Below are 25,813 nucleotides of genomic sequence, written 5' to 3'. Positions count from 1 at the left end.
AAGGCAGGCCACACTCTGAGTGTCCGTGTATAACTGCAGCCCTGATCCAGCAACTCTGACCCCAGCAGCCTGCCAGCAAGTCAGATTCCCTGGTCTCTACCAACTTTGGTTACAACCAGCAAGGTGACCCCCAACCATTCCCAGTCCCGAATTTTCCCAAAACTGTGTGCCATAAAGTATCCAGCACACTCCAGGACAGCTCAGAGAAATAAGGTTCATTGTTCCTGTAAAGAGATAAAAACACATTACTACTTATCAGCTCAACAGGGATACATACATCCTTCCCCTTAAACACAGCACTGAGTTGGTTTATAGTAAATATAAATAACTGTATTAAAAAAGAGCATAGATTAAGTGAGTTCAAGTAAAAGGATTGAAGACAGAATTACAAGTAAAGCAAAACAAAATATGCTTCTAATGGCCAAGACTTAACCAGCTACAAGTTTTGCTTAAGATGGTTTCTCTCACCAGTCATTCTTCTCCCCAGCCATGGCTGACTTTCCTTCAGTCGAACTTTCCACAAAAGTAAAAGGCGCTGGCTTCCCTTGTCTTCTTAGGAGAAAATATTTGCCTAGGCAGGTTTCTCACCTATATTCAACTCGAGACTTCAACCCCCCACCTTTGGTTGAAGGCCCCACCTTTCTCAGCTTGCAAGAACTCTGGCCTTGTGTGTCTATCTAGCAATGGATGCCAACACTGGTTTTTGTCCTTGCTTAAATTTTCCAAAGTTCAGTGAATTTGTTTCAAGAGGTAAAATGACCTCATTTTATTTGTTCCTTCCTGTGCACTTTCCATCCCCTGTATGATTTAAATGTAAATGGGACTTCCATTGTTTCTGATTCTACTATGCTTGATTTACATAGGTGACAGGTAGGTAGCCGTGACATTCCCTCCTGTCTGGGCATACTGTAGAGTCTAAGATCAATGAGTATTCATAATTCCTTACATAGTGTTAATACATATATTTCACAATGAGTGTAATCACCACTTTCTCACTAGCTTTCAGAAAAGACCTCATTCTATACAATTTTGTAATACCACAATATTGTATGCAATCAGTTGTTTTAGCTGCTTATCATTTGAGGTTCAGCCTCCTGTCTTCATAGACCAGTAAACCTTTGAAATGGATCCTTCTGAAGAATAAAACCCAGACCAAGCATCTCTCTCCTGCTGGGGCATAGACTCCTCGCTGTCTCTTCCCCCACTTGTCAGTGTGACCTTTGCCTCCACCCTTTGCTGGCCTGATGGGGCTGCGTGCTGCTTAGATGTAAAGCGAGGGAACACCTGCTTTGCACACTTGCTTTGCACACGCTTTAGCCACACGTCCAGCACGGATTTCTAATCCCCGGTGCCCATCACGGCCCTACACCACTCACAAATATTAACGATCAGAGAGTTATTAGTTGGCCAACGCCACAGGACACGACACCTTCCAGAGCCAGGCTGTAACACCGCCGTGGAGGGCCCCCGCCCTGCCAGGCCGGCTGAGGCTCCCTGCTGGATACCAGGCGGGCTGTGCCTTGCCCTGGGGCTGTCCCTGCTGCCACGCCGACCCCTCCGGACAACCCTTCCCAGCCTCAGCTCCCTGCGACAGGGGAAGGAAGGAGCCAGCCCGCCCCGGCCCAGCGGCTGCCCGCTTCCACCGACACGAGCCCGGGCCCGGGCCGGCGCTGACGATCGCCCCGGGGGCGGGGGCACAATAGTCACGGACACGGGGGTCAGACGCCGGAATCTCCTCTAGCCCCGCCCCTTGGGAAGCTCGCTAAGCCCCGCCCCCTCCCTCCTGGGGCTCTGGGCGGGGCCTCGGCACCCGCAGCTTCCGCCCCTGCCGTTGGCCGCCAACATGTCGCGTGACCGAGCGGAGCGTGACGTAGGAGGAAGAAGACGCCATTAGAGGGAGCGGGGCCAGCGCCGTGACAAGTGCCCTGGTTCCGTCCCGGGCTCTCCTCGCGGCTGCCCCCTCCGGTCCCCGCATCCCCGGGCTCTCCACGCGGCAGCTCCCGGCCGGGCTCGGTGTCCGGCTGCGCCCTGCGGCTGCTGCGTCGCTGATGTGAGGCCGCGGCCCGGCGAGCGAGCGGGCGGGTTCGCTGCGGATGGCGGCGGCGGCGGCGGCGGGTTCCGGCGCGGGGGGAGGCGGCCGGAGCTTCTCCTTCAAGGTGGTGCTGCTCGGGGAGGGCTGCGTGGGGAAAACCTCCCTGGTGCTGCGCTACTGCGAGAACAAGTTCAACGACAAGCACATCACCACCCTGCAGGTGCGGGGGGACGGGCCCCGGGGACGGGCGGGGGGCGGTGCCGGGGGGCCGAGGTGCGTGTCTCCCTGTGGATATAGGGAGGACGGTCTGGCTGTTGAGCTGTCTGTTCCCAGCGTACTTCTTATATATGTGCCGCCCCTTTGGTGTCAGTCCGCATCTGTGTCGCTGGTCTCGTCTCCGGGCTGAGTCCTGTTCAGATGGCTCTGTCACTTTCTGATCGTGTCGTTGCTGCTGTTGTGAGGTCCAGCCTGGTACCATCATCTTTTCCTTGGGTGAAGATTGGCATACGTGTATTAATTATTTCTCCCTCTTCCTGCCTATTTGATTGTTGGTTTTAAGTGGCCAGGCTTGTTCCTTGTTGGTTACTTCCTGGCTTGAGGGGGTTCTGTAGTTCCGTTTATACCCGCAAATGGCCGGGGTTTGGGTTTAAATACTTACCTATCTTCGATTTCAATGACCTGTTCAGGCTCTTAGCTTTCTGCATGTGGGCCTTTGCAAGCCTGGTATGGGGAAACATGATCTGAAAGTGTTAATTCCTGCTCACTAACTAGGCAACGTGAGCGGCCTGATGACTAAGTGTTATGTGCAAATTCCAGCTTTAGTTGCTATGGTTAATGTTCTAAGTGAAAGTTAAGCTGCTAAGTATTGAGGAAAGCCAATATCTTCAAAGAAATTGTGAGTGCCTTCAGATTTTGTCCTTAGGTTTTTGAAAAAGTCCATGTAAACAAACATCAAGAATTTTAAGTAAAACTTGTAGTAAATATTACTGCTGAAAAGTGCTAAATTCTCCAAACTTTTAGCCTTTTTGCAATATGAGGACTAAGCCAGTTTTGGGTAACATTCTAATTATTGGAAGAGCCACTCCATGTAACTGTTCATGACAGCTAAAATGTTTTGAGAATAAATCCTGTCTAAATTATTGGCCCCAGATTTGCAACACCAAAATCCTGTAATTCACTATAAATTTATATGACCTGTATTGAAGTGCATGTACAAGCTTATGAATCAGGACCAGTGATTCTCAGACTCTTTGGGTGTGTCTACACAGCAACCAGACACCTGTGGCTGGCCCATGCCAGCCAACTTGGGCTGCAGGGTGGGTTGGTTGGTGTTGTGTAGACATCTAGGCTCTGGCTGGAGCCTGAGTTCTGGTACCCTCCCACCTCATAAGGTCTTACAGCCTGGGCTCCTAGCCCTAGGCTCAGCCAGGCCACAAGTATAACAACAACCCTGCAACCCTGAGTTGGTTTGACCGCACGCTAGCTGAGCTAGCTAGTTGTGCTGTTGCATACAGACATACCCTAAGAGTCTTTTTTTGCTTTTGTGTGTGTGTGTGTGTCTGAACTCCACCACAGTTCCAGATATACTATTCTGGAGTGAGAACAAACTATTTAGGGATGACAACATAGAGTGGAGCTGTAAGCAAGTTGTGCATTATGTGTTTCAAGAAAAACTTAAATTTTTCTCAATCAGGTCTGAAGAAAATTTACACCTCTAAATATTTAGAGGTGTGTATGATATTACAGTAGTAGAGACCAGAATGGTAACTATAAAGCATTTATTAAATATTCCTTCCTCATCATAAGGGCTTGAAATATTTTTAAACCCTTCATAACCATGAAAATATGAGAGTCTGATCTTCTGTTGTGGGGTGTGTGTGTGGGGGGGGGGGTTGAGGACTTCCTGAGAGTCTGAGGTGTGAGCTTGCTCACCTTAATTGAAGGTGCATGGCTTGGGGTTGATTCTTTAATGAACCTTTCTTCCCAAGTTTTTCAGCTCTAGAGAAGTGTTAATGAAGAGTTTAAACTGTGATTAAATACTCCTGTACTTGCTGACAGCAGATGTCTGCAATGGATTCGGTTGTAGCAGAACCATGATGGCACCACTTCAGATGTAATAAGGACAAAGTGTATGACCAGGACCGCTGGGGGGAAGGGGGCGCAAGTGGGACAATTTGCCCCAGGTCCCACAGGGGTCCCGCGAGCCCTGGCCTGGTGGCGGTCCAGGTCTTCGGTGGCATCGAAACGCTGCCGAAGACTCAGACCGCCACCGGATGGGTACAAGTGCCGCAGCTATGTCGCTTTGCCCCAGGGTGGCCCTGATCCAGACTGTCCTGGAAAATCTGCACCTCTTCTTCTCCCTCCCCCCCCCCCCCCCCCAAATGTAGTTATACCAACCTAATCCTTGGTGTGGACAGTGTTATGTCAATGGGAGGACTTCTCTTGTCTGCATAGCTACCAACACTTGGGGAAGTGGATTACCTATGCCAATGGGAGAAGCTCTCTCAGCAGCATTGGTAGGGTCTCCCCAAGCACTACAGCTGCCCCATGGTAGCACTGCAAGTGTAAACAAGCCTTGTGCGTCTGGTTTTACATTGATATCAGAACTTAGTTCTCCACTAAAGGCTGTGACATTAAGACTATTAATAGTCTTGTCATCTGATGTATCTCAGTTTCAGCCAAGCATGTTAGTGTAATTTGTAGTTGGAAATTGAAATTCAGGCACTTCTTGAGGTTAAAGTGAATTGAATCAATACTCTGTGGATATTGGGGAAACAGAGTGAGGGAAGCTACAGGTCCACCACAATTCAATTTTAAAAATAAAACCAAAAGAATGAATTTTTCCTCTGTGGATTTATTGCTTTTAAAGAGAACTTTTTCTTTTACCTCCTGTAAACAAGCTTTTGGAGTAGGGACTTATGTGGGGAGAATGCACTTCCTTTTCACATGAAAAGGGATGGCGCTCTAGCCTTAGTCCTTGGATATACAAAAATGAAATATCTTTATAGGGCTGTAACATCACTAGACTTAGCTGATTCACTTATAGTTTTTGATATCGTCATCTTAAACAGATGCTGTGTGCCACTTAAGACTAAATTAAGAATTGTCTCTCCCTCCCGGGTGGGTTCCAGGACTAGCTGCTCCAAGAAGCAGTCATTAATGGTGTCGAGAAATTGTATCTCTGCATCTGGTGCTGGGGGGTCAGGTCCAGAAATGTACCTCTATCTTCAGTCAATCCTACTACATATCCTCTCTCTGCAGTGACCCTGGTTCTTCTCTCTTTCCAACATATTGACTGTAAGTTCTAAAAACATCAGGCTGCAGGGTCAGTTGGTGTTGAAACTTACTGTGTGAACAGTTCACATTTCAAAACTACTTCTCTTATTGTAGTTGCTTTCCTGTATCCTATTTTAAAGTGTATTTTACTACCATATATAGTCAGCATGTGGATTAAACTAAGGGGTCGCACACTTCCTGGCTTCTGGAGACTAAACTTGTTGCATATACCAGGGGCTCCTTATGTCTCTCCATTTGTTCCCCCAGAAACTTCCTGTATGCCACCCTTGCATCCTCTAGTTCAGGGATGCTCTGCAATGCCCTCCATTTTCCCCTGCTAGGGATTCTGTGCCTCCATTCTCTCTCCTCCCATTCCAGCATTTTCTGTTCTCCCACATGACAGGGGCTCTGTGCCTGTTTCCTATGCCACCCTCCACAGACTAGCATCCCCCAGCTTCTCTTGTGCTCCCATCCCTGTACTGCATGCCTACATGTACCCAGTCCTGCTTCCCCCCCACTATTATAGCAATGACTGAGTAGGTTGCACAGGGGGAGAGTGGTGTAAATGTGAAAAAGCGTAGTCATAGTAAAAGTTTGATTCATAGAATTTTTATCTTAAAATTTCTAGGGATACGAATTCCATGCTTGAATAATTAATAAGCATGTAGTAGAAAGAACAATCTCACAATCATCATCCAGGTCAGTAAAGTCTCAGAGACCAGAGAAGCTACAGAAAACCCAGTAAGTGGGGATTTTAATCACAACATATATAGCTGGGGACGTATCACCTGAGGACAGGATGCAGAAAATTTCTTGACACCATTAATGACTGCTTATTGGAGCAGCTAGGCCTGAAACCCACAAGGAGACACAATTCTTGCATTTAGTCCTAAATGCTGCATGGGATTGGGTTGAAGAGATTATAGCTGAATCACTCAGTAATAGTGACCAATAATGTAACTTAAACTTAATGTCCTGGGGGCAGGGAAGAATATCAAAGAAGCCCATCACAGTAGAATTTAACTTCAAAAAGGGAACTACACAAAGGAGGAGGCTAGTTAAATGGAAATTAAAAAGAACAGTCACAAGAAGGAAATGTCTGCAAGCTGCATGGAAATACTTTTTAAAAAAAGTCTCAAAGTATATGTATACACCAAAATTAAAAATAGTAAGGGGACCAAAAAGCCACTGTGGCTGAACAGAGTAGAAGATTCAGTTTTTAAAGGATGCCTTTTTGTCTCTAACTGCAAGTCCCATCCTACTGAGGAAAACAGAAAGGAACAAACTCTGGCAAGTCAAAAGTAAAAAATATAATTAGGCAGGCAAAAAAATTTGAATGGCAGGCTTCCAGCTTCTGGTGTATTTAATTTGCTGGACAATCAAGGTACTCAAAGTCAAGGTTGTTGAGAAGCTAAATGAATTATTTGTGTTGGTCTTCACTGCAGAGGATGTGAGGGAGATTCCACATGAGCCATTAATTTTGGGTGACAAATCTGAGGAACTGTATTGTTCCAAAATCTCTTCTATTAACAAATGGATAAATTAAACAATTGTAAATCCCCAGGACCAGATGGTAGTCACGCAAGAGTTTTTTGAAGGAACTCAAATATATTGCAGAAATACTTACCAACTATGGTGGGTAATGTATTGCTTAAATCAGCGTCTGTCCCAGATAGGTTTCATATTAGTTAACTTCAGTACAGTAGCTCCTCACTTAAGGTTGTAGTTATGTTCCTGAAAAATGCAACTTTAAGCAAATCCAATTTCCCTATAAGAATTAATGTAAATGAGGGGATTAGGTTCCAGTGAAAGTGATGATTGTGAAATTTGGTTGAGGTGGAGGAGTCAGGGTGGGATATGTCCCTTTCTGTTAAATGATCTAGCAATTGGCTCAGCCTTCGAGGGTTAAATCTCTCACTCTACAAGGCAGCAGGAATGGAGGGAGATATGCGCATTTCCTCTTTAAGTATACACCCTTTTTAATTAGATCAGCTTGCTAAGACTGCAGCTGCTGCAAGCTCCCTCCATCCTGAGCCCTGGTGTGTCCCCCTGATCTATGGAAGATGGGGTAAGCGGGGTGCAGGGGGAGGGGGACACTCTGACATTAGCCCTCCTTCCTCCCCCCCCCCCCGCCCCAGCAAACAGGAGTCTCGGAGAGTAGCTCCAAGGCAGAGGGCAGGAGCAGCACATGGCAGTGGGATGAGGGACAGCTGCAATTGCTAGCCTGCTGGGCAGCTGCTGTACAGGGAGCTGATGAGGGAGGGGCTACCGATCCACCCTGGTTCCAAGCTCCCACCGGCTAGCTGCAATAGGCTGCTCTTCCTGCAAGCAGTAGACAAAGCAGATGGCTCCCAAACGAGTTAGAAGGGAGCATATTACACAACTTCAAATGAGCATGTTCCCTATTGATCAGCAATGTAACAACAAAATGTTAACCAGGATGACTTTAAGTGAGGAGTTACTATACCAGGCAAACTGGGTTGCAACTATAATTTAAAAAAACAGAATTATCAGACACTAGACAAGCACAACATGTTGAGGACGAGTCAATCTGGCTTCCGTAAAGGAAAATCATGCTTCACCAGTCTATTAGAATTCTTTGAGTGGGGGTCAACAAACATGTGGACAAGTGATTCCAGTGGATATAGTGTATTTGGATCCTCAAAGCCTTTGACAGTGTCCCTCACCAAAAGCTCTAAAGCAAAGTAAGGAGTCATGGGATAAGAGGGAAGGCTCTCTCATGGATCAGTAACTGATTAATAGATAGGAAACCAAGAATAGGAATAAATGGTCGGGTTTTTTTACAGTGGAGAGAGGTAAATAGAAGGGTCCCCCAAGGATCTGTACTAGGACCAGTGCTGTCAAACGTATTCATAAATGATCTGGAAAAGGGGGTAAACAGCAAGGTAGCAAAATTGGCAGATCATACAAAATGACTCAAGATAAGTCTGAAGCAGACAGTTACAAAGGGATCTCACAACTGGGTGGACAACAAAATAGCTGACATAATTCAGTGTTGATAAATGAAAATTAATGCACATTGGAAAACAGTACCAACTATACATACAAAATTATCTAAATTAGCTGTTACCACTCAAGAAGTCTTGGAGTCATTGTGGATAGTTCTCTGAAAACATCCGCTCAGTGTGCAGTAGCAGTCAACAAAGTTAACAATGGTTCCTAGCATTAGGAAAGAGGTAAATAAGACAAAAAATATCATGTCTGTACATAAATCCATGGTATGTCCACATCTTGATACTGTGCAGTTCCTTTTGACCCCTCTAAAAATACATATAAATAAAATAAAATCTGTTAGAATTGGAAAAGATACAGAGAAGGGGAACACAAATGATTAGTAGTATAGAACAACTTCCATATGAGGAGAGATTTAAAAAGACTGGGATTGTTCATCTTAGAAAAGAGGCGACAGAGGATATGATGGAGATCTAAAATTCTGAATGGTGTGGAGAAAGTGAATAAGGGAGTGTTTACCACTTAATGTTACACACAAACCAAGGGGCACGCAATAAAATTAATAGGCAGCTGGCTTAAAACATAAGGAAGTACTTGACCCAGCACAGTCAACCTGTGGAACTCGTTGAAGGTCAAAAGTATAACTGGGCTCAAAAAAACTTAGATAAATTCATGGAGGATAGGCACATCGATGGCTATTAGCCAAGATGGTCTGAGAGGCAACCCTGTCTCTAAACCTCTGACTGCTAGAAGCTGGGAGTGGACAACACATTAGAATCACTCAGTAAATTGCCCTGTTCTGTTCACTCCCTCAGAAGCATATGGCACTGGTCACTGTCAGACAGGATACTGGGTTAGGTGGACCATTGGTCTGATCATTTGTCTGGCAGGGAAGGCTATATCTATACTGCAGAGCCTCTGCCAATATAGGAACAACACCTCCCTGATATTATCTGTGCCAATAGAAGCATTCATGTTGGCATAGCTTCATCTGCATCAGATGTTTTATTGGCATAGTTATGTTGGTGTGGGGTGTGGGTTTTTTCAGACCTCTGACATAGGTATGCTGATATAAAATTTAAGTGTAGATGAGTCCTTCGTTATTCAGCGTGTCAGCTTGTTAAATGTTGTTGGAAGGATAAGCAAGATGAGAAGGATATTAATGGGTGCTGTCAAACAGTTTGTTTTTAAAGACAATTGGAGAAGTGCTTGAAGCTGTGACTGCATGAAATAGATGGCAGGGCTCCATGTGTCCCATTTTTTTCCACTCTTGGTTTTCTGATCTCTTTTCCACCCCCCCCTCCCCCCATAGCGTTCTGGTCACTGATGCCTAGAACATTCTCTGAAACCTTATGAATTTTGAATAGTGCATCAGATCAGTTACCACATTAAACAAGGCCTCCTAAGCTCAGCTGGTTATGACTTGACAGTGAAACTGTCAGTGACTTTAAGAATGTATTCTCATTTATCCTGAAACATATCAAGCAATGAAATGGTGTGATTTAAATTGTGCTTAGGCAGATTTTTTGTTGGTAAAAAATCATTTATAGTCTAATTAAACTCAGTAAGGACTCAGTTCTGCATTATGGCTCCAGTCAGCAAGGTACCTAAGCATATGGGTAGTTCCCTCTGAAGCTGATGATGAGCCATGTGAAGGAGAGGGGATGAGCCAGGAAGCATTGTTGCTTTCTTTAAAAGTTACCCTTTGCCATGGGATAAGAGGGGAGAAGCACCATGCAATGTGGCTCTTGCTAAACTCTCTTGAAAAGTTAGAGCCATTCTAGCATGCAGGAGGGTGGTGAGGCATTAGCCCTGTCCAGAAATGCCTTCAATGGGGCCAGCTAGCCTTGTTTGCAGAACTGGCTCCCTCCCTAGCATTGGAAGATGGGCTGTGCCCACTCTTTATGGGTGGAGACAGGCTTCTTAAATTTTCCTACCTAGTGCCTCCCAGACAAGGAATAAACCTAGTTCAGCCTTTATAAATTCATCAGTATGAACTAATCACTAAACTAACATATTGCAATATTCTTCCTGTAGTTAAAATCCAGACCTGTTTGATCTGCTACAGTACATGTATCCAGCTCATCCCATCTGAGTCCTGTAGTCCTTCAGTGCTACTTTATACACAGATTCACTCACTGCAATGTAGTCTTTCTGTACTAGCAGAATTAAAAAAAACCTTGCTAAAACTATGAAAGGAATTTTTTATTGGAAACCACAGGGAGAACTGTGATGGGCAAAAATGTCCATTCTAGGTCAGACTTCCCCAGGACTCTGGCATTAGGATGCTGCTAGTACGTGGGTATATGCTAATTCAGGCCTGCACAACTCGTAAAGCAGCAAGGGCCATATTACTCCAAAGAAAACAGCTGGGGGCCAAACCCCCCCAGTGCCACCCAGCCCCCCAAAACACAACACCCCCAGCACTGCCTGCCCTGCAAAAACAACCCCCCAAGTGCCGCCTGCCCCACAGAAACAAACCCTCCTTCCCCAGCACCATCCTGCTGAACCCCACCCCCACCACCCTATCCAACCCCTCCTCTCATTCCTGGTGGCCTCCTGGGACCCCTGACCCATCCAACCACCCCTTCTCCCTGTCCCTTGACTGCCCCTGCCATCCCATCCAACCTCCCTCCCCTCTCCTTCCTGACACCCCCCCGGGACCCTTGCCCCCATTCAACCCCCCTGTTCCCTGCCCTCTGACCACCCTGACCCCTATCCAACCCCCCCCACCCCCTTACCGAGGTGGCTGGCGGTGCTACAGCCGCACAGCTCAGCTGGAGCCGGGCCAGGCTGCTGCCCCGCAGCGCCTAAAGCACTGGGTCAGGCCAAGCTCACAGCCCCCCAGCTTCCCGCGAATCAGCTGTTCGCGTGGGAAGCCTGGGAGGGCTGAGAAGCAAGCAGCAGCTTCACACTTAGGCCCAGGGAGGCAGAGCGGAGGTGAGCTGGAGCGGGGAGTGATTTCCCTGCGCGCCCCCCCCCCCAGGCTACCTGCTGCAGTGCGGGTGGCCCTCCTCGCATCCCTCCGCCCCAGTTCACCTCCACTTGGTCTTCACCTCCCTGAACCTGAGTGCGAAGCTGCCGCACTGCTTCTCAGTCCTCCCAGGCTTCACACGGGAACAGCTGATTCACGGGGAGAGAGGGAGAAGTGGGGCGGAGCATTCAGGGGAGGAGGCAGAGCGGAGATGAGCTGGGGCCAGCCACTGGCTCACCTGCCCCCCCCCCCGCCACTACCCACTCACTCACCTCCTCAGCCCCCCTCCCTCACCTGCCACTTGCCTACTCAGCCCCCCTCCCCCTCGTGGGCTGCATGTTGTGCAGGCCTGTACTAATTAGTCATGTCAGCCATATTTGATTTCATGTTGGATCTTAAATAGTTTAATAATGCGAATCTATTGCTAAAGTGATAAGCACTGAATCACTGAAATGGTGGAAGTTGCTAATCTGCTGCCTTGAGCTCAAGTGATAAACAATTGTCTGAAATAGTTTGGTTTTTTTGGTCTTCAGGAATTATTTCTCAAATCTAAACTACAGTAAATACAAAGAGGCTTGGCACACAGTCCAGATGAAGAGGAGCTAATGCAGCTTTAAGTAAACTTTGCACCCTCCTGATTCTGGGTTCTTCTCAGGTTTGGAGCAGCCCTGATGTAATTTAAGTAGACTTGGGGGGGCTTGTCTAAGTTATGACCACGTCCCTAGATTGCCATATAGGTTGCAGCACTATCTGGAATTTCCAGTGCTGCACACAGTGACACCCTGCACTTAACATGCCCCTGGCATTCCCCCTACATCAGGGCTTGAGGGAATCCTCTCCTAACTGGATCTGGGGATTTTTAGAGCCTTTTTTATGTTGCTTAGGCTCTTATCCAGCATAAAGGGGCTGGAGCAGGGATGAAGCTCTTGCTCTTTGAAGTGTTAAATATCATTCCCTTAATGTGCCCATAGATGGAAGACCATTTCTTAACAATTGTAGGAGATTAATGAGTTAAACATAACTGAACTTAGTGTAAATTGTAGGTTGAAGCATTCACTGGAGATCAAAGGCTTTTAATGCATAAAGGACTGAAAAGTCATAAGATATCACAAGACTCAATATAGCAGTAGTAGTTGCAGTTTATTTCAGAGATGCTTGAGATTATTTGGCGATAACTTCTGCTCATCTCATGTCTTGGAAACCAGACCCAAAAAATGTCATAGAAATAAAAAGTTGAAAGGAATGACTGGAAATTAAAACTCATGACTTTCAGATTTAAACTAGCCTTAGTCCACTAAAGTTTTATATTCAGTAAAGCTACAAAAGGACTGAAATGAATAAGGATCTATTATCTTCCAAGTTACATTGCAGAATTCTCATAACTGCAGCTCTTAATGTTAAATGAAACAGAAGTGAAGCGACTTCTTGCAATTGGAAACCTAACAGGTTAAAGTTGAGCTTTTTTCTTAAGGATCCAAGACTAAAATGCACTGGTATGTTCTAAGAACATACCCTTACACTGAATAGACTAGCATATTTATAGTCACAAATGCTAGAAATCCTAAGTGACTAGGGGACATTGCTTGAGAAATTTACTTAAACACTGTTAACCCAATAATGAAGCCTACCAACCAAGGGAGTTACCTCTGCTGCCTAACTCCTTATACTACATGGGTAAAGCAGTTGTGCATTGCATTGTAACTCTAGCATATTGTCTATGCATCATAAAAATATAACTTGAAGCCTGCTTTCACTTAGCTTCATACTGGGGGAAAATCTTCTAATCACTTGTTATTCAGTAGCTAAGACTTTACATTTGATCAAAGAAAATATGCCTGTCCCAATTTTTGGGCTATATTCAAAAGTAAATTACATGAAATATTTGCTCCTGTGACTGTCAACATTGCTGCTTGTCGTTTTTTTTAATGTTTCAGGCTTTAACTTTAGCTTAGTTTTTGTCCCTAGCTTTAATGCAAACTTAAAATGCCATTTCTACCAGTCTGAGATACAACTAGAACCAAGACTGACATTCTTCAGATTCTTTTGAATTTTGAAGTAATTTATTAATCTGGTTTGAAATCTAAATGTTGGGGGTACCTTTACCTCCTCATAGTATCTAAAGTGATCTGGTAGATTCACAATATGTATGGTGTCCAGATTATTTTACTTGGCTGCAGTCTGGAGTTGTAGTATTTTAACCATGTGAACTGGTTGCTGTAGTCTGAATCTGGATTCTGTAGTTTTTCTATGAAAGAAGCTGCCACTGATGGGAGTTTCCTGTTTTCTTGCCCACAAACGTCTTTCTTCAAAGAGAAGGGCCAGTCTGTTTCATATGAGGAAAGTTGCAACATAGTATTTATCTTTTTGCCAAACCTCAAAAATGGGGGTTCTCAAACTGGGGGTCAGGACCCTTCAGGGGCTCATGAGGTTATGATGTGGGGAGTTGCGAGCTGTCAGCCTCCATCCCAAACTCTGCTTTGCCTCCAGCACTTACAATGGTGTTAAATTAAAAACACTTTTTATATATTCATATGCGCACAGTCAACTTGTGGAACTCCTTGCCTAAGGAGGTTGTGAAGGCTAGGACTATAACAGGAATGTATCTAGTTCTCTTTTAAAACATGGAGGTTAAGCCCATTAATGGGATTAGCTAGGATGGGTAAGGAATGGTGTCCCTACCCTCTGTTTGTCAGTGTGTGGAGGTGGATGGCAGGAAAGAGATCACTTGATCATTGCCTGTTAAGTTCACTCCTTCTGGGGCACCTGGCATTGGCCACTGCTGGCAGACAGGATGCTGGGCTGGATGGACCCAGTATAGCCGTTATGTAAGGCAGGGAGTCTCACTCAGGCATGCTATGTGAAAGGGGTCACCAGAACAAAAGTTTGAGAACCACTGATCAAAAAGATCCCCTCAAAGTAAGATTTCAGTCACTATGGTAGCTAAGGCCACTGTGCCACAAAACTTGTCATGCCTTGAGCTCTTAACTCTTTAAATTGGCCTACATCTGTCCCAGGCTCAGTTGTCCTGGTATGTTCCAAATGGGGGTGGGGTGGTATTAATGTAAAAAAAAAAATCAGTTGGCTTATGGTATAACTAACAGATGGGTAGCTATTAGTCTGGATCTGTAAAAAGCAACAGTCTTGTGGAACCTTTATAGACTAACAGACATATTGGAGCATAAGCTTTCGTGGGTGAATATTCACTTCATCAGACCCCTAGGATTCAGACCAAGGAGAACAGACTACTCTGAAGGCAGGGATGTTCTCATGGAGGATCAGAAGTGAACATGCTTGCCAAAGGATAATAGCTAGCTAATAGTCACACTAAGGCTGATTAGTGTGTTTAATGTTCAAATCTTTGCCCATTGTTTATGGGTTAAGACCTAACTACTTTTTCTCATTAAACTAGATTTTATCATTAAAATCTTACATAATTGGCTTGGGCTGCTAGATCATTTGTAACATAATGCAAAATTCCTGAATTTATTCTTCACTCCAGACTGAATAAATGGCAGTTACTACTTAAATGCTGCCCAATGGTGAAGCAATATTGAGATGTTATAAAATTGTTTGACTTGCCTGGAGATACTCTGAAAGGCAAGCTGAAAGTGTGGTTTCTTGGAGCTAGGCTAATCCCCAGCATTGGACAATATTATGTTTTGGTCTATCACCTCCACACATCTTCTGATGGTTACCTTGGCTTGATTAATAGTGATCTGAACAGATTTTTGCTTCGGGGTTTGTTTTTCCTTTTTTAAAACCCAGTAGTACAAAAGTAATTCAGATATAAACAACTCTCTGGATTAGTCATAAATGTAAAAATTAACTATGACTCTTGTCTCTAAACTGTTTCATACATATTTTAATTTCTGTTCTAGGCATCTTTTCTAACAAAGAAGCTAAACATTGGAGGAAAAAGAGTAAACCTTGCAATATGGGTATGTTTATCTGCCTTTTACATTTCTGTTCACTCTCCTTTTTTATAAACTTCAGCTTTTCACTTTTAAAATGGAATTCAAGTCTTGTTTGTTAAAATACTAAGCACAAATAAAAAGAATACACATTTGAGATTCTGGTTGGATTCTTGCCAAGAACTAAGTTTACTTATTTCTAGTGTTACTCTTGTTCAATAATTGGATTTCCTTGACTGTTGTCAGTTTTGCCTTAATGAACACTAACACAAATGTCTACCACATGCAGGATACAGCAGGTCAAGAAAGATTCCATGCACTGGGTCCAATTTACTACAGAGATTCTAATGGAGCTATTTTAGTATATGACATAACAGATGAAGACTCTTTTCAAAAGGTACTGTGACAAATTAATCTCCTCACAAGTAAATAGGTTCAAAGCTTCCCTACAGTATGAGTGTGCAACTTGGAAGTTTCCATTTCATCAGTAACTAAATGTACTTTCTAATTAACTTAGTTACAAAAACTGCAGTACAGTCAGTTTTTGTAACTAATCAATTTGAAAGATCTAAATTCTTTTTTCTTTCTAATAGAAAATCTTCCAACTTTACTAGAACGGAACAGTTTAAGGAACTTTTTTCTTCCTCCTTCCCCCCTTTGCTCCTGGTAAAACAATTAAGATTAATGCTGTTATGGCACTGTCATTAGAGTTTAACTGCTTATATTCTGAAGTAACTAGGGCAGAACTACTCTACTATATATTTACAAGAACAGTGCTTAATGTGGTAGTGATGGAACAATAACATTTAGGTACTATACATGCCTATTGCATAATCTCAATTATTTGAAATGTAACATGCCTTGCTTGTGGAATGCACTAATTTACCATAATTTCCAAGTTACTACACTAAAGAAAATGTTTCCAAGAACAATGTGCCTCTTGATTACTAATATCTTGTAACAGTAAGTAGAGGTAAGGTTTTGGAGCTTCTATGTCTATATAGAGCTGCTTATATATTCCAGAGTTGAGTCCATAAATCTAAATGATCTACTTATTAGAATATTATTTGGTAAGATTCTGAAGGATTTTCATTTTAATCAAGTTTTTTTCCATCATGTACTCTGTCTAAAGAGAAACGTGGCTTGTTCTTGTTTGTTGTTTTGGTTTTAATAGCATGTAAAAGTTTGGGGTTTTTTGTATGTTTTCACTTTTGTATCATGGGATCTAATTTTTATTGGACTTTCTTGCAGTTAACTTCCTTCCTTCCTTAACCATAATAAATAGAAATTCATAAGCTTATACACTCACTTTGTCCACACAGACTAAATGATATTTTCTATTGGTCCATCTCCAACCAGACATGCAAAAGTAGTAATCTTTTCTGGTTCTATTCCTCCCAAAACAGTCCTCCATTATGTCTAAATTGGATTGTAAAACACTCAGAGCAGGCCCCAGTTCTTCTAGTAGAACACCATGTACACTAACCTATTACTGATCCATCTGTGTAGCAGTCAATACAGAAGTCAGATTTGACCTAAAAGACAACCTCATGTGCATTTACATCACATGTGATATGCAGCTTGCTCTTTGGGACTGGGATAACAGATGCTGGATTACCTTTAGTACAACTCAGAGGTGCATAACTTCTCTGGATTCCAGATCACCCGCTTAGACTTCATCCTTTTTTTAGTCTATAAAGACACTTGCATAGGTATCTGTCTTAGTCTTAAAGCTGGATAGTTGGATCCATGACCTTAAAGTGGTGATACATGTATTCTCATTTTAAGAAGCATCTAACTCTAATATTTGTATGCAGGTAAAAAACTGGGTCAAGGAATTAAGAAAAATGTTGGGAAACGAAATCTGTTTATGTATAGTTGGTAAGGCTATTTTATTTTTTAAAGCAGTCTGTTTTGAGTGGATGAGAGACTTGTTTGCTGATTTATTGTAAATATCCAGTTTAAACATTGCCATGATTACTTGCTTTTGTGATAATGGAACATAGTCTTACAGTACAGATGAGCTTCCTACCAAATGTGAACTCAGCAGATACTATATATTGATACCTAAACTATTAAGTATATGCAAGATTTGGTGTGGAAAGATAAATTAACTTTAGCTTCCTCAGTATGTATTAAATGGACTTGGGTGTCACACATTGAGCATTGGTGCGTAACATTTAGGCACCTAAAATTACAGGAACAACATATTCATAAGCTTGAGTTAAGTGCTAGGCTCCCTGTACAATGAATGAGGAGATGGGTGCCTTAAAAGCAATCCACAAAGCTAGCTCGCTAGGTGAGGAGCCACTTCAGCATCTCCCATTGGCTAGCTTAAGAGGAGGTTGTTCTAAGCATTCTCCCTCCCTTGGAGATAGCAACCTAAGTTGGGGCCATTGGGACGTACTTACTTCTACTTAATGATCTGTAAACCTGAACCTGTCTCTTGGAGTCATGTGGCTTAAGTACCTCAGGTGTTTCTTGTGGGATTGAGTTAGGTACCTGTCTAACCCACATAAAATGTCTGGAGGTGGTGGTGCTGCCCACTCTAACTTTTTGCCTAGTGGTTAGAGCACTTGCCTAGCATGTGAGAGACCCAGGTTAAATTCCCCCTCTCTGCCAGAGGGGGAGAGGATTTGAACAGGGATCTCCCACTTCTGCATGCTCTAACCACTAAGCTATGGGATTTTCAGATGTGGGGCTCCCCATCTCTCCTGTTGGAGCATTCCACTGTGAATAAATGAAAGTGAGAATGGGAATGAATCTGTAGCCTGGTGGTTAGGATGCTTGTCTGAGAGATGGGAGTCCCAGGGTTTAGTTCCCCCGTTCCAGTTGCTTTCATTACTTATCCATAGTGGAACATCTTCAACAGACTCCATCCTTGTCTCCCAGTGACTGAGCTGTGAGTTTCTCAGGAGAGAGTGCTCTCACATGAGAGGTGGGAGACCCGCCCCCCCTTCCCTGTTCATATCTTATTGTCACTAAGCAGTGAGGGTATTAGAAGCTGAGTCTCTCACCTCTCAGATGAGTGCTATAACCACTGAGCTAAAAGTCATAAGATGGGCACCCCCTCCTCTGGTGGTCACACTTTGAATGGACTGTGATCCAGCAGGCAGCTCTGAGCATGTCTCCTGGATCAGGCCCTGCATATGAGATGGTCAGGTAAATGCTCTTCCTCAGTTCATGGACACACTGGAGCTCAGGCTGGAGATAGGTATCTGGACACCTAGAGGAAGGCCAGTGTGTGACCAAAGGCAGGAAAATAGACCCTAGGAAAACTGTTTTTTTCACCCTGAAAACTTAAGTACTTAAACTTATTTGGTGCCTACAGGGTTTAGCAGGAGTTTTGTGGTTAACAGTGGAGTCTAAAATTGGGACTTAGGGGTGCCAGTGTACCTTTTTGGATCCCATTCTAAGTATCTGGGTGAAAGGGGAAAACCTTTAAATACTGCTAACCCTTAACATGTAAAACCTTTTAAGGAACACCAGTTTGATGTTAGATTATGTTTGAAGGTAGTCTTTGGAAAGTGATAGGAAGAAAGATCCATAGTTTCTAGACTTTTTTTTCTTTAGTCTGTTCTGCACACTGCAAAGATCTGAAGACTAGTGTCGTTCTCTCTGACAGGTAACAAAATAGACTTGGAAAAAGAGAGGCATGTTTCAGTTCAAGAAGCAGAAACGTAAGTTTGTTTTTCCTTAAACTTTGACTGTGTAACTTTAAATTAGTTAAATCAATTCTGCTGTAACTAGTGCCTTCATCACAAGACTAAAAAAGCAGTAGTGCTTTTAGTGAACAGTTGTAGCTAATTACTATAGCTTTTGTTTTGCTTTTGTTTTATCAGCCAGAATTACTGCTATAGCTAACATTCCATCCATGTTTTACTCCATATATGTATTCAAGGATTTACAAAGCTTCAAAATTATACAGAACTCTCTTAAATTGCAGTATATTCTGTAGTAAACTTAGCTTCTGAAGCGTTATTAAAATAGTAGATGCTCCCTTTATTGCTTTCAGTGATGCTTCTGAATCTACACTATTCATAGAATCGTAGAATTGGAAGGGACTTTGAGAGGTCATCTAGTCCAAACCCCTGCATGCATGGCAAGACTAAGTATTATTTAGACCATCCCTGACCAGGTGTTTGTATAATCTGCTCTTAAAAAAAAAAAAAAAAAATCTCCAATGATGGAGTTTCTATAACCTCCCTAGGCAATTTATTCCAGTGCTTAACTACCATCCTGACAGGAAGATTTTTCTCATGTCCAATCTAAACCACCCTTCCTGCAACTTAAGTCCACTGCTTCTTGTCCTATCCTCAGAGGTCAAGGAGAACAATTTTTTTTCTCCCTCGTAACAACCTTTTTATGTAATTGAAAAGAACATAAGAATGGCCATACTGAGTCAGACCAAAGATCCCTCTAGCCCAGTATCCTGTCTTCCAACAGTGGCCGATGCCAGGTGCCCCAAGGGAAATGATCAGGACAGATAATCAAGTCCCCCTGTCATCATTCCAAGCTTCTGTTATCTGTTTGCTAAAAGGTGGGCTTGGGTTGTTTGCACACAATATACAGGAGTGGCATCAAAATGAAATAGCAAAGTTTTTTTTAATGTAGTAAATATACAAATCAAAGTATGGAGGATTTGTCTTAGAGTATTATACACTTCAAAGTATGAAGGCTTGAAAGGATTTTTGATTTCTTTAACATTCCATGTGGTCTCATAAGTAAAGCTTTTTCTGTATTTGCACTATATACAGATATGCAGAATCAGTGGGAGCAAAACACTATCATACTTCAGCCAAACAAAACAAAGGAATTGAAGAACTCTTCCTTGACCTCTGTAAAAGTAGGTATTGCATTTGCTGTGGTGAGCTTACATTGGTACAAGTTGATGGAAAAAGCCTTCATCAGAATAAGTCCTTTTAGATAATAGGTTGGAAGATGGGTTTCGCAGCTATCTAATCTACTGTAGTTTAATTTAGTAATTGATCAGTCTTACAAATGATCAGTTATGTGAACTAATCTTTTGATGCCAAACTTTCTATAGCTGAATATCTTCAGTCTTTGAGCCAACATTCAAGCTGCTGCAGGTTTGAAGAGACTAAGATTTGGTGCCAAAGATAAAAAAAAATCAGGCACACTCCATACACTTGATATGTGTATTATTGAATGAGTAATACATTATCTTGTGCACTGTACCTGTTGTAATTTTGAGACCTTCAACTGTCTGAACTCAATCCTCAATTAGTTAATAAAACACGGGCTCTAGTGTCCAAAGTAAAAATGAAAACCAAGTTTAAGGCTTGTTCAGGCTATTTGGAATATAGTGTTTCAAAGTGTATTTGTTTAAAATTTCATTCTTGTACTGCTGCACTCTATCCAAGGTCTCTCCTTCACCCTATCTAAGCAATGGTTGGTTGAAAACAGGAAAAAGTACATAAACACACTTTCCTCTTCCATTTTCCCTATGACTATTGCTCCCTTCTAATCCTCCATCCCCCAGAAACTTGGCTTCAGAACTCTTGATTTTAAGTTCTCTCTAGTCACTTGCTGTCCAGAGTCAACTTGGAGTTTATTGCACAGATCTTAAACCACATTCCAAATGGTCTGGATTGGAATATAGGTGCCTTACTCCCTACATCTGTGAATTCTTTGTGAACACCTGTGTCTTAAACCTTCAAAGGAGCCAAATTAGGAAGGAAACGGATCTAACATCATTCAGCTGTCTGCTGTTGCTTTCCTTTATTTGTAGAATTTTCAGCGGTAACTTTTTTGTTCCTATGTACTAGCCCTAGTGCAGTAGTTAATATGGTTGAGAGAGGTCATTTATTTAGGCCCAAATGCCTTACTAACTCAACTACCGAGCACCCAAATGGTCCTACTGAAGTCCAATTAGAGCTGCTGGGTGTTCTGAATTTCTGGGATCTAAATATGGATTAGGACTTTAAATGTAGCAACCTGTTTTAAAATGTTGGTCTGTGGTATCAGCTGTGGATCACTTTAAATAAAAGTGGATATTTTTTTTGGTATGTTGAAAAATTTCAGTTTGCTTGCATCTTGTATTGCTAAATATAATCATGTTGATAACAGCTCTGTGTGCACTGAGATTAAATAGCTTGTTGAAGAATTCAGAGCCTTGAAATATTTAAAATTGTAATGGAATGTCATCCTGATTTGAGTTCTTATTTTCCAGGAATGATAGAAACTGCTCAAGTGGATGAAAGAGCAAGAGGCAATGGTTCCAGCCAGTCAGGAACTGGAAGGCGGGGTGTACAGATTATTGATGATGAGCCACAAGCACAGAGCAGTGGAGGATGCTGTTCTTCTGGATAACTGTATAAAACTGTGGATTATTGCCCCTCAACATGAAGACTGCCATGTTTCAAGTCATGCATTCTTTACCAGTGGAGTAATAGAATTAACAGTATTGAAAAATAATCACTTATAACACTGCAGAGACCAAGTGCTAAACTAGTGGAATCTGAGACCAGAGAATTGGCATTTTCTACAGTGGTTAACAAAGCAATTACCAATGGCCTTTTTACATATTTTTCTTTAATGAGGAATAATATGCATATAGAAAATACCTACTTAAAGGCTTCATTTATATTCTTTAAATCAGATCATTATTTAATAACTTATATACATTGTTGGAATGGTATACATTTTTGCAGCTGTTTGTATTTTGTGGTAGATTCAACTGTATCACTTCTAAACTGCAAACTTTTTTTTTAAATTAGCAAATAACTGAACTACTATTTTTGCAGGGCTTACACAAGTCCATAACTGTCAACTACTTTGATATACTATATATTCATTCTGTATGCCAAGCTGGTAAAATACATTGTAAATTACATATTAAATATTTTATCTGCTTTTACAAGTGCAGGTGCAGAAATACATAATCATCCTTGTCAGTGATTGTCAAGTGAATAACAATTGGTGAAAAGATGCAGGTTTTTCATTTGTACTTTGTCAGACTGCTTGTTTCTTCACCTGCTCTTCCTGCAGACTCCTAAGAGGTGGGTTTTTTGGTGTATTCAGTTACAGAGCTCTTTAAAAGTCTCTTCCTGGCAAGTAGCAATATGCTACAGAGCACCTCTAGTGACAGGGTAGGAGTGCTTCCTTAAACTCCAGTTAACCCAGAGGGACTTGAGTCCCAGATGAACAGTGGAGCACACTGCCATCTCAAGTCTGCAATTGCTTCATCCTCTCCCTAGTCTCCAAGGAAGCCTAATCTTAAATAAATTTAGCCCTTGTCCATCTGGTAGCCACTAAACAATGTTTGTGAAAAGTTGTATTGGTATCCTTGCCTCCTAAGACAGCATTTTTAAACTTTGAGCATTAGTTGTTCATACTACAAAGCTTGAGTGAACAAGTAAATGAAATTTAACTTTCCTGAATTACTTTTGAGTTTGAGTGGTTTGACTATAAATGTAAGATGTAAAAACTTAAAGATGCAGTGTAACTATAGGAACACTAGAAAGGACTAAATTATATTCATGCTTTGCTGCTTTTGTAAAGCTTGGTGAAGCCTACTTTAAGGTTTTGGGCAGATTTTTTTTTGGAAATATTAAAGTGTGTTTTAAAAAAAATTATCTGCAGCAGGAACACATGGTGGCAATTAAAACTTAAACTGTTGTGCTCTGACTTTTTACACAATTTGTCACATTTGGAAAAACAGTAAAAGTGATGTCTGACAAAATAGAATATTCTTTGGCTTTCCTTTTTCTGAAGGGCAGAATCAGGATTACTTAAGCAATTGCAAATGTACTGAAAGCTGTGGGAAATATCTATTATGCAGTGTAGGTGATGGCAAATCCATTTGTACTACAACAAGAATATGCTGAATATCCTCAGTGTATTCCTTTTTTCCCCCTGCCCCAAAATGATAAAATTTTAGCTCAAGTACTTCATGGTAAAACAGTTGGAACCTACATTTCCACAATCCAATCTGGGCAACCTTGGGCTTAAACCTGACAGACACATCAAGTTAGGTAACTCTTCAAACATTGTGTAAATGGCTTATACATCTTAACTGGCAAGAAAACATAGCATGCTATTGCTTGGCCTCTGTAAATGACTGTGGAAAATATTAATGAAAAGTCTGACCACAAGACTCAAATATTCTGTTAAGACCATGTAAACTAGCTGCAATGCAGAACTATTACTGTGTTGGAATAAATGTACGTAATTCTATATCAGCAACTCAAAATACTGAGTTACCTCTTGATACTAGTACATGTCTCTCTAGGTCTGTCACTGTTCTTTCCTCAAGTTAGTTGGGAATAAATTTAACAGGTTAATTTATGGATCATTTAAAAATAGCAACTTTTTAAACTCCCTAGTACTTGCTGTCTTTCTGCATCTTGTTTCATTTCCATAAATAAACATATACCGGAGAACATAGCTGTGTAATATGACAGAAGCTCAGTTCTGACAGCAGCATATTTTCCTTTCTTAGAAAGAAAGGCGGTACTGATTGGCTTCAGCTCTCAGTGCTGTCCTACCAATGAATCAATTGACTCATAGAATACTTCTTTTGGAAGACAAACATGAAACTCCTCTTCAATGTCTGTCTGTAATAGCTTTCCAGGTCTTTGACTTGTCTCACATTACTATCACATTCCAGTGTAGAGTAAACACCTCAAGCCCTTTTGGTACAGATTCCTTTCATGTTGTCTCTGACTAACATTCCTAACCCTTCTTTAACTGTGTAACATACAAATTTAAATACATAACTCAAACTAGAATGAACAAAGACTCCTCACTTCAGTAATTGCTGCTGTACAATTAAAGCTTGCAGCTAGGGTGACTAGCATTATTGCAATATTAATACCAATAGCAGTTACCAGTCTAATAAAACTCAATGAAACTGTACAAAGGCCAAATTCAAAATCTAACAAGTAAATGGAAATACTTCTGCTACATGACTTTCAATTAAAGTGGAATGTTTTACCTTGCAAGTTAGGGACAATTTGAGTTTAGCAGGGCGCAGAAAAGCATTGTGGTTGTGGATAACACTTAAAGCTTGGAAGAGATTTTAAACCCTCCAACTGGTGTGTAAGCCAACATCTAGTTAACAAAGGGTAAACACAAAACTTACCTTACATGTACATTATCTCAAACTGCCTACAGTTAAATAACTGTGAGCGGTCTCTGTCAAAGGGCAGGATATACTAGACTAGATGGACTACTAGCCTGAGTATGACAATTTTTGTGTGTCTTCAGAAACCCTTTGTGTAAATATATTTCTGAAGCAGTGATTTCTGTGAAGTAGAGGTGTTATTCCCTTACTACTGTACATGTGCTCCTGGTAGTTTGAGAACTAGCATGTATACAAACAATAGTATAGCTGTGGTAGCAGGCACTGGTGCCATAGCTTTGGTGGGTGGAGTACAAGCCCACCTGAAGCCACTGGGTCTGTACTCAGCATAGCTAAACTGTGTTGCTGCTGCAGCTACACTACTGGATTGGGAGCCCTCCAAAAACCAGCTGCGAGAGGAGGATGGTGACCTTGCAACTTGTAGAGTGGGGATTAGAGTATTTCCCTGGGATGTGGGAGGCTCAGGTTTAATTCTTCCCTCTTTATCAGAGAGAGCGAAGATTTAAAAAGGGGTCTCTTACTTCTCAGAAAAGTGCTCTAACTAGTGAGCTATGGGATATTCTCATATGGGGCTCCCTCAGTTTCTCCTGTTGAATCTGTTCCACTGGATTAATAAAGTCATTGGAGACCCTGGGTCCAGTTCCCCTCCTCCAATCTCCCAGTTGGGGGACCTAACCCCTGGATTGCAGAATATTCTCTTGCTTAATGACCATTCCATTGGATAAATATGTAAATAGAGATTGGGCCAGAGAGCAAGAGAAACAGGCTTAGGTACCTAAGATGCCTAGTTCCAGGCAGTGGGTTCCTGTCAGCCCCAGCAGAGCCTTCCCAAAAGTGGGGGGGCTAGGGACTAGGCCCTACCCCTTACACCCAAGGCCCTGTCCCTGGCCAAGCTAGAGCAGGCCAGGAGCCATGGACCCTCCACCTGCCTAGGATGGGGGTAGGGGGTGGGCTGAGAGCAGCCCCCTGCCTGTGTCCCTACCCTGCAGGCCCCCCTGCACAGGACAGGTGGAGGGTTCACAGCTGCCCATGCAGTTCTTACCCCACCCTGGCTCTAGCCAGGGAATGGGGCCTTGGAGCCACAGCCCAGCCAGAGTAAGAGTCTTGTGGCCAGGCAGCTGTGAGGAGCCATGGCCCCTCCACCTGCCCTGGTGGGGGGTTCCAGGGGTGGGTATACAGGCCAGAGGCTGCTCTTCGCTTCCCCACCTCGGGGAGGTGGAGGGTCTGCAGCATGGCTCCAGTTGCCAGCTGGCCAGGGCCTTGGGGGGGATGCAGAGGGGCAGAGGCAGGGATGCCTGTCCCCCATGGTGAAAAGTGGATGGGCCAGGCTTGCCCACTTTAAAAAATGGGAGGTCCATGGCCCCCTGGCACCCCCCGTCCCATTCTGGTGCCAATGGTTCCTGTTCATGGATTGCTAAGCAGAAATAGGTGTCTCTGCAGCCCAGACTTATGTATTTATCTCCAAGAGACAGGTAGGGCTTAGCACACATCTCATCAGCATATCCCATCTGCTAACGTAGGTGTGGTGCTGCCTAGCGTAC

The 25,813-nt window shown here is 42.8% G+C and overlaps 1 protein-coding gene across 1 annotated transcript; it reads left to right on the top strand.

The window, feature by feature from the left end:
• The first annotated feature begins 2,056 nt into the window (after window positions 1-2,056).
• Window positions 2,057-23,381, top strand: RAB21 (RAB21, member RAS oncogene family). Its single transcript, XM_039499833.1, has 7 exons — window positions 2,057-2,252; window positions 15,134-15,193; window positions 15,456-15,563; window positions 16,984-17,047; window positions 18,792-18,846; window positions 19,924-20,012; window positions 21,360-23,381. Exons 1-7 carry the CDS (start codon window positions 2,094-2,096, stop codon window positions 21,497-21,499), a joined length of 675 nt encoding a protein of 224 aa, XP_039355767.1. The 5' UTR covers window positions 2,057-2,093; the 3' UTR covers window positions 21,500-23,381.
• The last annotated feature ends 2,432 nt before the right edge of the window (window positions 23,382-25,813 follow it).

The sequence above is a fragment of the Mauremys reevesii genome, linkage group 1, assembly GCF_016161935.1.
Source record: "Mauremys reevesii isolate NIE-2019 linkage group 1, ASM1616193v1, whole genome shotgun sequence".
Classification (NCBI taxonomy): Eukaryota; Metazoa; Chordata; order Testudines; family Geoemydidae; genus Mauremys; species Mauremys reevesii.
The sequence above is the reverse complement of the archived record's forward strand: the minus strand, read 5'-3'. Positions and strand labels throughout refer to the sequence as shown.